At 35.5% G+C, this 18,017-nt stretch overlaps 1 protein-coding gene across 3 annotated transcripts in view; it reads right to left on the bottom strand.

Annotated features, from left to right (window-relative positions):
• Nucleotides 1–18,017, bottom strand: part of AP-2mu (adaptor protein complex 2, mu subunit) — an 84,108-nt gene that overhangs the window by 36,951 nt on the left and 29,140 nt on the right. For all 3 annotated transcript variants that reach the window (XM_076494723.1, XM_076494722.1, XM_076494724.1), the window contains exon 4: nucleotides 6,535–6,753. In XM_076494723.1, coding sequence (XP_076350838.1) covers nucleotides 6,535–6,753 — 219 coding nt within the window. The remainder of the gene's footprint in view (nucleotides 1–6,534; nucleotides 6,754–18,017) is intronic.

Genomic DNA, 18,017 nt, shown 5'->3' with positions numbered 1-18,017 from the left:
TATAACAATGGCATCTGAAAACTTGGAGTAAATGCCTTCCAAAGAGAGACTCCATGGTAAAATCTGAAAACTTGGAGTAAATGCCTTCCAAAGAGAGACTCCATGGTAAAATAAAAAATAATCAATCAAAGACAGGAGGATGCCAATCTTCAGGCTACCTAGGAATTATGAGCAAATGATAAAGTACCCTGTTGAAGAATGAGTAATGGGTATGATAAGATCCTTGTGATGAAGATCCCAAATTGCTTTAGGTAAATGTTGGCAGGAAATTGGATCCTAGAGAACAGTGAAGGGAATGGAAAGTGGGGATAAATTGAGTAGGGCTCAGGAAACAAAGGCAGAGTCCTTTGAATAACCTCTGAAGTGCCCAAGGACTGATTGTAAAAGTTCTCCTCTCCATAGGTGAACAAATCCAGCTAAACATGCCCCAACAATAATAAAACAAAAATAGACAATCACCAGTGTTAAACAGAAGGGAATGACTGTCCACCATAAACCCCTCATGAGAGTGGTGAAAAACTTCGGAGAGTAGACTTATAGAGGTGAGGTAATGCAGGAGGTTGGTAAAAACAAAAATAAGAAAACTGAGCATGGTAAAACTCAACATAATATCAGAACTGAATTTCCAACAGAATCAAACTTCTATGTGCATAAAAAATGAGAGTCCATTTGACAATATACCAATGTGTACGAGTCACAGGAATGGGGAAGATGAGGTATGCTGACCAAAGAACATAATTATGCTTTTAATCTAGTCAGTATAGATTCTGATAGCTGGAGATGGTGGGAAAATATGATAACTCAAAGAAGAGACAACTTCTAGGAAGAAAGAGTAATCTTAAAACACAGTGGACACAGGCAAAAGGTAAAATACAAAGGCACCATATCAATGAAGGTCTGGGAGAGACAACACGTGTAATTCTAGGATTACACAGTGAAGGTAGGAAACAAGAACAGGTTATCCAAAGCATCATCAGCCTGACCAGGTTTACCAGAAAATGGTATTTCCAGACATGGTTCAGAAGACATGGCAACCTGAATAACAGACTCTAATGTATGGCATGCTAAGACTGAAACCTCCTCAGCTGAAAAAGCAGAGCCTGAAACTGCTGCATCCCCAAATTGTGTTGTGGCAGAAGTAGAACCAGTAGTTGTTGCAACACAAAATTTGAATTCAGAAGTTAGAAGTTTCAAATCAATCCACAAACTATCAATAAAATGTAGAAAAACTAATACAGAAAGATGTCTGTATGCTAACAATGACAAATCAAGAATATCAAACAAAAGTAAAGAGGGAGTCAGCTACATAAAGGTGTGTCACATTCCTACTAGTAGAACAGGTTGTATGCTTATTTACATGCTACATTGCTGACATACCGAATGTAAACATATGGCAGTAAGGGGAGTGTCAAAGCTAGTAGAAAGCAAAACTTGTGCATATAGAGAGCAGCACTGAACAAGAAAGCTATTGTGCAAAAGGAAGTAAGGTATATCATTATTACTGTGATTTTTATTATTTATGTAAATATTCCTTTTATTTCATTTGTGAATTATGAAGATATAGGTGTGTTAAACTGTATTTGAAAGCTATTGATAATTTCTGTAATGAGAAGACAGAAGACATATCTTGAGATAAGCTTATACAGTTTAAAGGTGGGTTGAATACATAACAAAGAAAACTTTAATTAGAAATTTAATAAGCATACAATGTTTGGATAAGGTTTTTTCACAATCATGTACAAGTAATTTACCAAAACACAGAAATATATATTCACAGATTATGGTATCAAAGAAGTATTATTAATAGAGACTGGCTAGGGTTTTATAAAGGTATCTTACTGATGTTCAGTTCTTTAGTCAAACTACTAAAATTTTTACTTTTTAACAGATATACCAGGATGTTATCAAGTTGCAACATTTCTAACAACGAGACTGTTTCATTTTTATGTTTATCCTATTGAAAAAACTGACATAAACAAATAGGCTAATTGGCAGCTTAATTATTTTAAAATGGAATATGTTTTAAATTAAAAACATGATTACCCTTATTAAGGTCAGTAAAGCATGTTTTCATTATTTTTTTTAAATATAATAATCCTTTGCTAATCTTCTGTTAATCAAATAAACTGATATATATAAATAATGGCTAATGTGGTTACATTTAGTCAACACCACTGATCCATTTACTATGGAGGACATGTCCAAATTATCTTTAAACAATCCTCAATAGCTGCAACATTTGAAATTATTTTAGGCAAGATTAGAGTGAGTTAATCTGTGAAACTTTTTCTTCCCCTTTTTATTAGCTATTTTTTTGTGCACTAACAGAATGAAGGGTAGGACACGTATATAGCTTATTCTGTTTTATTAATCAAGGTCTCTATCAGCCTATTCTGAAACTCAAATTCTTTTAGGCAGGATTAGAGTAAATTAAGCTACAAGACCTTGAGCATGGCAAATACATCAATCAAAAAGATCTGACCTCCTGAGTCAAAAACTGAAATTATATCTCAAATCAGTCAAGAGATGATGAAGCTACAAGATAAAAGTCTGTATTTGAAAAAGCAAACTCATGAGCTGTTTTGAGCCATTGTTCCACAGCTAAAAACAAAGTAGTGATAAATAAAAAAGAGTACTTTTGTAAAATGCACTAGTGGCAACATACAAAGGAGATTCTGTAACATGAAATAAGAATGATTTGAAAACTATTAGAAAAAACATTATCATGTTTATTATGAGGTGTACTTTGCTACATATGCATCAACATCTTTAACCTAATGTTTTGCAATGACCTCACTAGAATTTGTAATTAATTGTCACACAGGTACCTCATGGATAAATGGAGAATATGGTTATATATTTAAGCTTCATGTTTCACTGATTTGGATCAGCTATATGTTCTGAAATGTGCATAGCTAATTCAGAAACATGGATCAGTATATGGCATAATTTTTGTTTTTATTTTTGGGTAGAAAAACAATGTAAAAATGGATTGTGAATAGGTTCATCCAAAGGAAAATGCTCAGAAGTGTGGAAACACTTTCTTATCAAACAAAATAATACAATTATAATGCAATTAAAATATTGTAAACTTCAAAGCCCATCTGTCAAAAAAAAATATCTTGTGACAAAGCACAATTTGAAGGTTGGTCTCCCCATCATTTTTGTACCTTCTTTCTCTATGTATGGCGACATCCAACCTTCAATCATGTCCAATTTCAAAAGGCCAAACAAACTTTCCCACACTTAGTCCTTGTCCATTTGAATGTAGAAGGCCATATCTCCTCTGTCACTCTGGCCAATAGCACAGAAATCAAGAATGCATGAAAAATTCAAAGATGGAAGATGACTGTAATAGAAGAAGGCATAAGGACAAAAGTTATTTTGTTTGGAGAACAGCTTCAAGAGGAAATGATGGTTGAATTCAAGCAAGAGAGAGATGCAATCAAGAAATTTTATTATCATTGGATGATCAAACTTCTAAACAAACATACGCCTTAATGTTCAGGTTATAGGCTGAAAAACTAACTTGGCATGATAAGAATTAATAGCAGTATGACAGCTACCAAAGCAGTTAAGACTGTCACCAACAAGCTGAAGAGGTTTGAGCTGAACTTGAAAGAAGACATTACTGCTGTCTCCACTGATGATGTCTCTGTGATGAAGATTGATCAATTCATAGATGTGAGCACCAGTTTTGACACAGTCATGGAATTCTTCAGGCTGTTGTTGATGTTCTCTATAAAAAGCCTGGTGAAGTTGAAGAAACTGAAGAAGCTATAAATGAAACAGAGTCAGAATAAGATGTTGAAGAGGTGGAAATTCAGTGTGAAGACTGGCATAAAAAAGTCTCAGATTAGAACACTGAGTTTACATAATTTAAGTAATGATGGGAACATTTTTTTTAAATTATTTGCACTTTTTACAAATCTCCAATCAAAGATGACTATCTTCAGAAATTATGCATGGCTCAAGACAATTTTGTTTCAAATCTTGTACAAAGCTACATAAGGGATTTTTTTCTGCTCTAGACATCCCTAATACAGCAGGAAAGAGTAGAAGGAAGGCAGTTAGTCATCACTACCCAATGCCAACTCTTTGGCTATTTTTTTTACCAATGAAATGTGTGATTGACATTAGAACATCCTCATGGCTGAAAAGGTGAGGAGTATTTCCGAGATGAAATTAATTAAATCTGTCCAAGACATTCTACATCTGAGAAACATTTTACAAGTTTGGCCACAATTCCTACTGAAAAAATTTGTTGCAAGAAGTTGAATATTCATAAAGTTGCCAAAGGATTTGTAACAATAGAAATAAAATGTCAATCATCACATTTAAAAAGTACATGAAAAGCATATGAATACAAGAATTAATGCTTATAAACAGGTAAGAAAAATTTCTCACTTGCAAAACATATTAATATATTGAAAAGATCTACAATTAAATACATTGCAAAGGCCCAGGATTTTGTCACAACAGTCCTGATACAAGCAGAAATACACACACATAGGCCACCCAAAAGAGAAAAAGAATTATTTTTGCTTATAGATATTTGTGCTAGATGGAACTCTTATGCTCATGACATTAAAGAGAAGTTGTGAAAGTAAGTGCCTTGGCATTAAGTAGTAGAAATGGACTTGACTGACAAAGAAAAAAAAAAACATTCAAATATTTGCTCAAGGAATTAAATGAACAGGGAATCATAATGAGGCACAAGCTGCATCTATTTATATATCAATGACAATATTATAGATTAATGAAAAATGTAAATCTTGTTAACTTATAACAGTACTTGGTATAAGAGCATCAAGCATATTTACATAGTAATTAGAGATGCTATTTGCTGCTCTAGCAATAAGGGAACAATTGGCACGCTGTTATCAAGCATTCTGCTTAGACATCTTGGTTAATGAAGAGCTGAGTGGAAAACATGGAAGAAAACTATATATTAAAGTCAAGAGGGATGCCAATAAATACTTTCTAACTCATTTAATCTCATATTTCATGGTTGGCAATTCTGAATAACAATGGGAAACATTTGTCCCACTCACAGTGAGAGGCATGGGAGCATTGGGAAACATACAACCCAGCCAAAGTGAAAGGAATGAAAATCACCTATATGAAAAAAAGAAAAGGCCTGACATTATGAATATAACCAAAAGAAGATATTTTAAATATATTCTACAAAATAATTACATAGTGTGTACATTTTTCTATTTCTTAATTTTAAAGATTTCATTGCACTGTATGTTGATAATATCTACAGTGAGTGTTATGATACAGAAAATAAAAGATAAAATATAAACCTTTACCTTAAAAGAGCTTTTATGTTCATTTAGGAGGTTCTAGAGGTTATGCAAATAAAATTTGATAATTTGAGAATGAAGTATTTTTAATCTTAATGTGAAAATCACTTTGCATTCATAGACATCAACATTCTGTCAACATATATTCATGAACAGGTTTACAGTAAAAATACCTCATTACAAATTGTAATATTTTGTTTATAATAAAGTTTTAAATATTTTGTGAATACACAAAAAACATGTTTTTGTACAGGAACTCTAATGATACCAGGGTAATGCAATCTACCAAAGAGAAGGTTATCATTAAGCAATCTCCCAGGTAAGAACCAAAAGGTTTCTAGAGCAAAGTTTGAGAAAATAGTTTCAGTAGTACCATTGAATAGCACTAAAAGAACTAGCAAAATTACCAGTTATTTCCAAATTACCCAAAACTTCTGTCAGACAAAAAGTGCTTTACTAATCATGAATCTAAGAATGATTGAGTTAACTAACTACTACAATGCAATAAAGTTGGAAACTGAAAGTTTTATGTTATAGTGGACTGTGTTTTAGTGAAGTTTGGGATAAATTTATGTTACTTCATAACAAATACATCAATTCTTTTTATTCCTATTTGACATTACAGCAACTGCAAATATAGAACATAATGAACCTGTAAAATCATAGATAGATTTAGTGATAGCTGCAGCTCTATCCAGTAGTAATGGAGCTAAGTCAGAAGTTGATGGAATTAATTTTGAGGTCGAATTTCAAAAAAATGAGTTACAATTGATTCTCTTGGAACATCTTAACATCTGCATTTTTCTATTTATATCTTCAGTGATTGTTGCATCTGCTAGGAGAAGTATTTCCAAGATGAAATTAATTAAATTCTATCCAAGACATTCTATGTCTGAGAAACATTTTACAAGGTTGGCCACACTTTTCACTGAAAATTTTATTGCAAGAAGTTGAAGATCCATAAAGCCACCAAAGGATTTGTAACAACAGAAATAAAATGTCAATCATCACATTTAAAAACTACACGAAGAGCACATGAATACAAAAAACATTAATGCTCATAAACAAGTAAGAAAACTCACTTGCAAAACAAATTTATGTATTGAAAATATCTACAATTAAATACATTGCAGAAGGCCCAGAATTTTGCCACAACAGTCCTGATACAAGAGGAAATACACACACACACACACACACACAGGTACAATGTCAAACTAACATTTACCTTGGGGTGACATAAGCAAGTTCACGTATTCCAAAAGATCAAGGAATAATTCATTACGTCTATATTTGATTCCTTCTCGTCGCCATCCTATCTGTCCTGTTACCTGAGATGTTATTTGACTCTGTTCCTCTTTTGTTTGCGACTTCACCCCCTGTTGTGTAATGAAAGTTTTCAAAATTCCTGTATCTGTGTTTTGAGGATAACCAAAGTCCAGTATTTCTAGAGAAATATAACCATATAAAATTGTATATTAGTAATAAAGATCATTTCCTAATGTTCTAGAGAAATATAACCATATAAAATCATACATTGGTAATAAAGATCATAGGAAATGATTCATGGTCAAACTATGTATCTACATTAAGGTAAAACATGGATAACTTTAAAATCTTTGTATCTTACAATTACATTAGGCTTAATCTCTTAACCCTGATTGAGTCAAATATTTAACTTCTGGTATTCATAATTTATCTGTCATTGAGCTACTGAGATTCAACATCAGCATTATGTGAAACAACAGGATGCTAAAAATATGTTTGTCAAGTTTTTATTTATTTAAATGTAACATTTTGTTTTCTTTTGAAATAACACTGGCCTCATACTAATAAATTCTTGAAGTTAGTTACCAATTACTATTGTACTTTTATACCATTTTTTTCCTTATGCTATTATTAACAAAACAAAATCTCCAATACTGGGAGATTCAATAAACACCAACATGAAATCCATGTGCCTGTGTTACTTTCATATTACAAAAGCATCATTAATAAATGCCTTAATTATTACTCACATACATTTAACAAAGGTGTTTAGAATATACACATTTAGCATTCAAGATTATAGCTGCAAACCTCCCACACTAGCTCTGATGTTAATATTTTCCATATTCAAAAATATATTTTCAGTAGATATTCACCTCTTTACATTAAAAGGTATCTTCTACATGCATTTGCCTTGGAGATTTGCATGCTAGTACCTTCATGTAATTTCCACCTAAACTCATTATCTATCTCATGAATTGCATGACTGCATAATGATGTTTTTATGTAGCTACAGCCCTCCACCAAGAGAAGGGCAACACAGCCTCCCTGCACACTAGTTCTTTTTAGGATTTTCCACTTATGATCTCTATTCTATGAGAAGGCAAGAAATACTAAGTTGCACTGGAAATGGGAACAAAGGGTGTAAACAGTTGAGTATCTATCAAAAATACATTACCAGGTAAAAAAAAGTGTTAACTTCTAAAACAATAAACACCTATAAACACCAGAAGCTTGATATTGTGTAGGGCATGGTATAAAAGTTACCTAAATGAGTTTCTCTCAGAAAGTGCCCAAAGGAAACCCATGAAATGCAGCACCTAATGGAAGAAGCTCAACAGAAGAAAACCAAAAAACATATCTCAGAACAGTTTACTTCCAGTTTTCATTAAGACAAAAACCACATCTCATTTTGTCCAAGGCACACTCTTTATCAAGATTAGAATAGAAGCAGAGGCAAAGAAGCCCATGTGCTGTGAATGTGAGCAGAATAAGAATATAGCCACCCAAATACTTGCATATAAAAGGTCAGATAGTCAAAATGTGCTGTGTGGTTGGGAAGCATTCAGACCCTATCTAGTTGTTACCTCAACTGTCAGACTTACTTGACCAACACCATCTTCAGTAGGAAGGCAAAGAAATTATTTGTGCATGCTCTTCTTAACTGTACTGTCAGATACTATGACCAGTACCAGCTTCAATAAGAATGCACAGATTTCATGCCATAAAATGTGCTATTTTGGTATGTCTCATCAACTATGCTGTCAGACTCTTGGACGAACACCAGTTAAGGGTGGAGAGCAAGACAATAGTACATGCTTGCCTCAACTCCATTGTTAAGACTCCTGGACCAATACTAGCTGTGGAAGGAAGACACAGAAGTTATGATATAGAGTATGCAATAAGAAGAGTGCACACACTAATTCAACTGGACAGCCACCCTCTGCATGAGGAGGGCATTATTCATTACTAAGAGCTCACTTCAATACAACTAAACATATGACAACAGCAGGAAAAGATCATGTGTGTACAAAGAGTGTGCTCACCTTGACTCTACTGAATAGTCACAAGCTGCAGGAAGAGGGCAGTCTTGTGATGTGCTCATCTTAACTCAGATGAACATATGTGGACTAAAGGAGGAGAGTGCAGTATTGTATGGAATGATTATGGTATGTTGTTGGTATAATTTTATTGAGGATAATTGGCACCATCCCACATTCCACTGACTGGCACTCCTTATTTAGCCCCAGTTGTTAGGTCTTAAACAAAGTATTCCATGGTCCACCACCTTGGCAGCTGGTAAGTGGTAAGTCTTCTTTGTTCCACTCAAAGAAAAAAGACAGGAGGAATTAACAGTGAAAAGACCCAGATCAATATTGGTCCCACCTCGACTGAAAGGTCTTTCATTAGAAACAGTGTAACAAGTGACCACCCAAACCTATTCTGAAAAGCCAGAAAGTGTGAGCCTAGGAAGCAAGCAGAGCACTACCTGGTGCTGGCTTTTTCCACAGTATTCCATGCAATAAAATCAGCCTGGACTGAACATACAGATATAAGAATATATTGAAGGATGTATTGTGTATTTTAATGCAATTACTTTAGTAATAAAGAAAGAACTAAGAATAACTTACGTAATTAAAAAAGTTTATGGGTATGGTACACCAATATGAAGAAAACGATCTAGAAAAGAATGTTTAGATTGCAAAATAAATACAAAAACTTAGTGAAATACAGTTAGTTTGCATTGAAAATCAAGAGTGATAAGAAAATTGCCACCTAGTCCATTCATAAGGATGCTTAAAGGAAAGGATAGCCATGAGTTTAAAAGTGATAAATTGATGATGCTACTCTGTTAGTGCAGAACATGCTACAAAAGAGTTTATACTAAAAGCAATAATCAGCACTTTGATGTGGGATGGATTACCAGAAAAGAGAAGATGGACACTACAAGTGAGTTCACAGCCAATTTGCTTGTTATGACAGTAACAAACCAACCGAGTGTTTGTTCTTCAAAAGTATGATGAGTTGTAAAAATAAACCAATGAAGTGTCAGAACTACCTGCAGAAATTTGTAAGATTATTGATCTAAGAAGTTGGATTTTTAAAATTTGATATGTTTTTGTGAAATCTCAGTTTCAGAGTCATTTCTTTAGTCTAACCATAAATTACATTGAGTAAGTGACTTGTCTGCTCTACTCACAATTACATATCTCCACTTAAAATAAATTTCATATGACTGGTGGTAAAAAAAAAGTTAAAGCTACGATGACTAGTCCTAAAGCCTGCCTGCCACAAATGGTGCAGTGGAAGGTTTATGGAGTAACTAATGACAGTCTGGTTAACATAAATAAAGTAGTTAGATTGAGCATAAATGTAAGCAGACATTATGGCTATTGCTGGTATAAACATGACTACAGAAGGGGGAAGTGCATGACTTACAGTTGATAAAGGGGCAAACATTAATTACAAAGCAGTGGAAAAATATATATGGAAAAACGGCTCGTTTGGGTTGAGAAAATATTTTACATAGAAGAGCGAACAACCCAAAGAGCCGTTTTTGCATATATATTTCTCTACAAGTGGGTTTTCTCGACATCACTGAAAGCAGTGGAAAAGCAGCCTGCACAAATAGGTCCATGCAGCCAACTGCTTACTGTTCACATCTTGTCTACTTACACACACGCAGAGACTGTAAAACCTCCTATATTGGTGAAACCAAATATCTCCTTAAAATAAAAGTGTGTGAACACACTGAAATATCTATAAAAATTATAAGGATGGTTACAAACTCCTATGTATCAGCATAATAGATAAACAGGACATCTAATTTCTCTAACTTCAAATTTTTCTCAACATCCAAACATGATACTGAATTCCTTATAAAAGAAACATTATACATAAAAACTCCCCTTCCATCCTTAAATAATACAAAGTCTTCACTAGATTTAAACTTATTTTAACTAATTCAACTGTGACACATTTTCATTTTCTCATCTTAAATTTGTATATTCAAATTGTTTACTCTATGTATATATTTCTGTTATAATTACAAATACTGTTAGTTTTGTACTTCTCATTCACTGATGACAGAATTGTAAAGATTCTGAAATGTTTAATAAATGCTTACTATTAATACATTCATGTTTTATTATTAGCCTATGAAAGTTATAATTCACCTATACTGAAAATGTATTTCCAATAGGTATTTTCCTCCATATAAAAATTGTTAGAAAAATTATAACTTCCTATATAGTACTTTCCTCTTTTTACAAAATTAACAACAATCCAATACTGAAAAGGAGGAGGAAACTATTGCAAAGGAAGAACAGATATAATACCCAAAATTGTCTGAAAAATACTTCCATAAATGAGAGAAATAGATCAGATGATCAGAATAGGAGCATCACACGACTTCTGAACCAGGCATCTCTTTGCCATGACCAGCTAGGAATAAATATGGTGAAAAAGAAAGGAAGCATACCCAAATGGAAGAAGTCAGGAATCTGATCCCAACTAGATATATATGGAAACTCAATCCTACAGAACTTGGTAATGGAGCATGTGTCCCACGGTGTTGAATGACTAGAACGTGGCAGACTGTACTCAAGAAGTCAACTATATCCAAAACCTCCTCACTGAGTACTGGCACTCAAGAAAGATAGGATGAGGATCATACAGGCTTCCTCTCAAGCCCTAAAAAACATGGGTGTGAGGATGAGTCCAGCACAAGGACACTACACAGGATTAGCATTAAGCCAAAAATCTGGGAATGTGTCATCCACTATCCAATAAAAATCCATCACATACATTCAACTTCCGTGACTATGAGACTGGTCTGAAACCCCAAAGATCAATGATATCAGCATTGTGAGAGAGAACAAGAGAGGATACAAATTGAAATATGGCATGTATACCCTCTGTGACCAACTACACAGAAGGAAGAGTTGGGGGAGGAAAACAGACAACCCCAAACCTGTCTGGAAATTTAAGTGGATTGGTTCAATATCAAAACCAGCCCACACGATACCAACACCTACACAAGGATATGGTAAGAGCACTCAATTGAAGGTTGAACTGCACTGAGATGTTTCATTGATTGGTAGGTGTCAATCAATCCAGAGGATGGTATGCTTTCTACACCAGCAGAGCATCACTGCCCTATTTGCAATTGAATGGTTATAGCCATCTATGTGAAAACCATTTCGCAGTATGTCTTCATGACTAATCACCCCAGTGCCCTGTAATTAGAAAGTATTAAGGACTCTCATTACTCTGCTGAAAGAAAGGGAGGAAAATCATTGGAGAGTCCAAAGGAATGGCTACACCCAAGACGGTGTAAAAGGTGATCACAAAACCCTATTTTGAAAAGCAGACCATACCAATTTATTCAATTGAAGCATAGCAGGGAGGAGCAGCTAACCCCTTTTACTTTATACATGCAATCTGTGGGTGGTCTTGTCTGGGACAGATAGCCTACTGATGAAGCAAATATCACATCACTAACCATCCAGTAACTTTGTGAAAATACCATTTTAAAGTTAAATATGTGAAGTCATGGAAAAAGCACACAAATCAACATGATAAAAGGAAAAAGCAAGGACTAGGAAAGGGAGGAATGGGACATAGGAATTGAGGGCTCATACGGCTCTGACTGGGACAAGTGGGCCATCACATGAAAAAAGGTCTCATTGATAAGGAACCAGGTTTATGATAATATAGCATCATGAACCAAATGGTCCCAACAACAAATAAACTATGTTTGTAGGACCAGAACCAAAGATAACAAGCAGGCAAACATGAAAATGAGGAGGGAGAGGATGTCCTCAGAAAATTCTCAGACAAAGAGATGAATCAAGGAAATGTACAATAAACGTTATCAGAGTAACACTAATACAGGAATAATGGACACTGTTAAGACGAGCCTGTATTCTGTACAATTACTGTCAACAGTGACTGACAAACCTTTCAACATTTCTGGGAAAAATCTCAGAAAGAAGGCCCCTGATTCACCATTGCACTACAGTATATTGTTTTGTTCTCTTAAAATTGTGTTAGTAGATGTAAATTATACCCACTGAAAAGGAATATATAGATGGATAGATACATACATACATCTATAGATATGAAAGAAAATTTATATTATTTTATTTCATTGTGTGAGCATTATAAATCCAGTTTTCTTTAAATTTTAAATATTATATATCCCAATGTAATATTCACAATTGATTTGTATTATTTGTTAGTAATATCAGTAATTACTAAGTTTGGTAATACTTGTTGAAAAATGGTAGTATATTCAGTAATCAATAAAAGAATTAGTATGAAACAATGTATTGTAAACACTGGTTGATATACGAGAGAAATAGAAACAGCAAAGCAAAGAGAGTGGGAAATGAAGTTATGTGACGTAATCCACATGACAGATCGAGTGATCTTGTTCAGTGACAGTCAGAAAAGAGCACAGAGAGAATGGGAGAAGTACATGATGGGACATAATGTGAGCAACAACCTCCAAAGTGAAGAAGACCAAACAAGGAAATTTTGCAAACCATAACAAAAAAGGCCAAAGATTTGTCCTTGGATGAAAGGGAATCTCAGGAAATGTATAATGGAAGATAGGAACGATGAAAGATATGAGCCTAGTGACAAGAAATGAACAGGAAAAAAAGGTCTGTCTGGATTCTAACAAGTAGAGAATAATGAAGTAGAAGAATGTGAAAAGAGGAGGATAGGGGACTCCTCTCTGAGCAGCTGAAGACTGAGGGAGGAAGGACTCTTCTAGAGAAATAAGAAAATGATAGAAAGGGTATGTTATGAGTTGCTAGCACTACAACTGGAACAAATAGAAGAAAGAGAAATATGTCTGACGAAAGAAAGTAGAAGTTGAAGGTTGCCAATGGCTAAGATGGTAAGAATTAAGGTCATGCAGGATGGCACTCAAATTCCAGTCATTTATGGGAACAGGAAGAGTGTGTCTATGGATAATGATGGACCAGTTCATAATGGAGAGAACAGAGGACAAAACAACTTGCAGTTACCAAGCAGGAAAAATGGTAAAAATAAGGCCACCAAATAACTGGTGAAGTTGGAGGCAGTTGAACTGTGTAGAACATTTTTGATAAATGTAAAGATCTCCAACATTAGCATGATTAGAAGGAAAATGGCAATGGATAGACCAATGACCCTCCTCCCCATGTAAGGAGGTAGGTAGGTATATTTCATATTTATTGGCACAAAGCTACTAGGCTATCTGTGCCAAACAAGATGTAGTACACTATAATGGTACATGAAAATAAAGGTAAAAATACATAAAATATGTAAAATTAAAACCTGCCAGGAAGACTGAAGCATTAAGTTCAAACTCGCTATTGGTTATCTGAAGTTAGCCTTTCCAGTCCTGGGTTCAGGTCAAAATAAAATTAAAATATGTAAAAGAAATCATGCTAAAACAGTGTGTAGTCCAATAAAAACCTTAAGTTAAGTTAAAAAGAACAATAGGGGTGGCTGTTCACTGATGGCATTAATCTTTATAATGAAAAGTGTGACACTCAGAACACAGCCCTGAGGGACTCCAAGTTCCTGTGGGAAGAAACGGGAAAGTGTTGAGCCCACACTGACCTGGAATCAGCGGTTCTTTAAAAAATGCTTAATAAAAAGTGGCAAACTGCCACAAAATCTGTATCAGTGAAGGTTTCACAAGATGATATATCTCCATGTTGTATCATAAGCTTTCTCTAAATAGAAAAAAATAGAAACAAGATGTTGTTGCTTCAAAAAGGCTTCTGTAACTGATATTTCAAGGCAAATTAAGTGGTCTATCATGCAGAATTGTCTTTGGAACCCACACTGAGTGGGTGAGAGAAGGTTGTTTGATTCAAGGAACCAAACAAGACGAGCATTAATCATCCTCTCTAAGGTCTTACTGAGACAAGTCGTCAAAGCAATGGGACAGTAATTTGAAGGAATGTTTTAATCCTTCCCAGGTTTAAGAATAGGGAGTACAATAGCTTGGCACCAAGCATCAGGAAAGGCATTCTCCTGTCATATCTGGTTAAAGACATCCAGGAGAATAGTAAGAGAGGCAGGAAAACGGTGGCATCTGATCTCAATGTATATCATCAGGTCTAACTGATGTATTGCCACACCAGTGATGCACAAGTTTGAGTTCCACCACTGTAAGAGGGTGATTGTAGTCAAAGGGATGATCAGTTTGAAAGGAAAGAGGCAGATGTTCAACTCGTGTTTTAATAGCTTAGAAGGAAGGGGATGAGTCTGAAGACCTAGATACATGAGAGAAACATTCACCAAAAGTATTGGCAATGCTCCAAGCATCAGCAACTTCATGGCCATTGAATATTAAGACAGAGAAGGGATAGAAGTATACAGTCCACTCACCTTCCAGATCTTGTCCCATATAACTTTTGAACTGGTGGTTGAAGAAATGCTGGAGATAAATTTAGTTCAAGATTCCTTCTGGCCTTGATGTCTAACTCACCGAGCCTGTGCACGGGCTTGCTGAAATGCAATGTGGTTTGTAAGCGTGGGATATCTATGAAATTTATCCCAAGCACGTTTCTGAGCTTTTCATGTCATAGAACAAGCAGAATTCCACCAAGGGCAGAGATGTTATGGGAAAGATGAAAAGGTTTTAGGGATGCACTGAGCAGCTGCTTAGAAAATACAGTTAGTAAGTTACTACTGCTACACAATCATTTATCAATGATTTACATAAGATCAAAAAGACAGCAGGATCAAGTTCTAAGAGAGCAGTGAAAGAGGGCCAGTTGGCCTGGTCCAACCTTCCACTGAGGCACACGGGTCAGGTGTCACTGATCATGGCCAATCTCTCTTAATATGATAGAAAAATTATCACTACCACGTGGATTGATGTAAACCTCCAAAGAAAAGCAAGTGAAAAGCAAAGGGGAGCAGATAGAAAGATTTATAGCAGTAAATGACTGACAAGGTGCATGAAAATAAGTGTAAAAGCCAGTATTGATGAGAGACAGGTTGTGATTCAGGAGCATATGTTCTATAGCACGACCCCTCACATCAATACTAGAACCACCCCAGAAGAAATTATGCCCACTGATATCCTTCAAAATTAAAAAGGGGTTGATAGTTACTCAATGAGGACATCAAGGTATGAGGACAATAATTTTTTCCAGGGGTAAGGTACAGAGAGCAAACAGTGATGGTACAACCCAAGGAGATACGGATGGCTAGAGCCTCCAAGGGCACATTCAATGACAAGAACCAGGTGGACACGTTAATCAACCAGCAGTGTTACTCCCTCATGTCCTTATCCTACACATGGTTGGTTGATTGGTTGATTTAGTGTTTTATGGCACAAAGCAGCAAGGCTATCTGCGCCAAATGTCCGTTAAAAAGGTAAAATGTAGTAAAATTCATAAAAGGAAATGAAGGTAAAACAAAACAGCATTTAAAAACATAAATAGCATAAAACCAATGTTGACATCTAGTCTACAATGTTAAGAGAGAAACAAGAGAAAGAGAAGTTATAAAGGGCATTCTGTAGCATAATGGTAATTATCATAACCCACCAGGAAGACTAACAGGTAAGTACAAGAACCACCATCAGTCACCTGAAATTGTACTTTCCAGTCCTGGTTCTGGGTTATATGTCATTACAGCCATTATCAAAAGGTAAAGTAATAAAAGTGTAAAAAGACATGCTGCAAAATTGTAATAATAACTCGCCAAGACGACTAACAGGTAGTTCAAACGGATAGTTCAAACAGTGGCATTAGTCACCTGAAGTTTGTTTGCCTTTCCAGTCCTGGTGTCGAATTATTTAATGTTACGGCCATTTACTAATTTCAAATCAAACTAGAGATTGTGACTCTTAGAAGAGAACCACAATAAAAAATGTTTAATGAAGAAATATAAAACACTTAAATGACATTAAAAAGATTAATGGCCATTAAAAAACTAATAACTTTATCAAAGTGGACAGTGCCACTTCACCAATAACAATGTCTGTTTTGGACAAACCTTGGAACATAACATGTTTAAAATAGTGACGTCGTTGAGAGTCGTAAAGATGGCAAGAAAATAAAATGTGGCTTACTGTGATCTGAGTATTACACAAACTACACACTGGTGCATCAATTCCAGATAAAAGAAAACGATGAGCTAAAAAACTGTGACCAATGCATAGTCTAGTCAGAACAATTTCCTCCTTCAAGATGGCCAAAGTCTAATATAAGGTTTTATTTGGAAAAGCTTGTTTCCACGCTGCTCAATCCAAGTCAACTGCCAGCTGGCACGGAGCCGAGCCTTGAATACAGTACCATAGTCCATGTATGGAATAGGCACAGTGGTGATAGTGTCAGAGGAGATACATTTAGGTGTGCGCAACCACCAAACTGCAACAAACCATGGCAGAGCCCACAGAGTCACCTGATTTGCAACCATCCTTATGAATTGGAATGGAAAGATTGTTTGAAAGATGTTCAGTAAATAAAAGACAGTACTTCCAATCAGGAGTATCTGTTTTTCTCAAATGACTTAAAGAAAGGTCACATTTGGAGACTACAATAAGCCATGATGGGATGGGCTGATCAGTGGATTCTGCAATGTTATCCAAGGACAGACCCAATTCATCCAACTGCACCTGGATACAAAAGCCAAAAGGAGCAATGGCAGACTGTCTGTTCTGAAAAAGTATGACCCACTGAGGAAGGAAAACAGAACTCCAGGTAGGATGCTTTGGTAAGGAATGAAGTTTCAAAGAATTCAGTAAAGACAGTTGCAAACTGCGAAGGTGCAAAGAAGGTTCATGAGATTCTACGTATAAGTTCTGAACTGGGGAGGTGCGGAAAGCCCCAGTGTAGAGTCAAAGTCCTTGATGATGAATGGGATCCAGCATCTTTAAGGCCAAGGGTCTGGCAGAGCCACAGACCATTGATCCATAGTCGAGTTTCGATCGAATAAGAGCACGATATATCTTTAACATAGAACATCGATCAGCTCCCCAAGTGGTGGAGGAGAGGACACAGAGGATGTTCAGTGCTCTCGTACATTTAACCCGCAGCTGCTTTAAGTGTGATATAAAGGTCAGCTTACAGTCAAAGATAAGCGCCAAAAACTTAGTCTCAGGGACTACAGGCAACGAAACTTCATCAATATGGAGTTCAGGACCAGGGGTGAATACCCCGTTGGCAAAAAAATTCATGCAAAAGGTTTTAAAGAGAGAGAAATTAAAGCCGTTCACCGTGGTCCACTTCAGTACACGATTGAGGGCAGTTTGTAGTTGCCGCTCAATATTTCTCATGTTCGATGACTAACACGAGATGTGAAAGTCGTCAACATAGAGCCCATTTGCAATAGTGAGAGAGAGTTGTTCAGTGATGGCATTTATCTTTATTCTGAAAAGTGTGACACTCAAAACACAGCCCTGAGGAACCCCATGTTCCTGTA

This window comes from Tachypleus tridentatus, chromosome 3 (assembly GCF_004210375.1).
Source record: "Tachypleus tridentatus isolate NWPU-2018 chromosome 3, ASM421037v1, whole genome shotgun sequence".
NCBI lineage: Eukaryota > Metazoa > Arthropoda > Merostomata > Xiphosura > Limulidae > Tachypleus > Tachypleus tridentatus.
The sequence above is the reverse complement of the archived record's forward strand: the minus strand, read 5'-3'. Positions and strand labels throughout refer to the sequence as shown.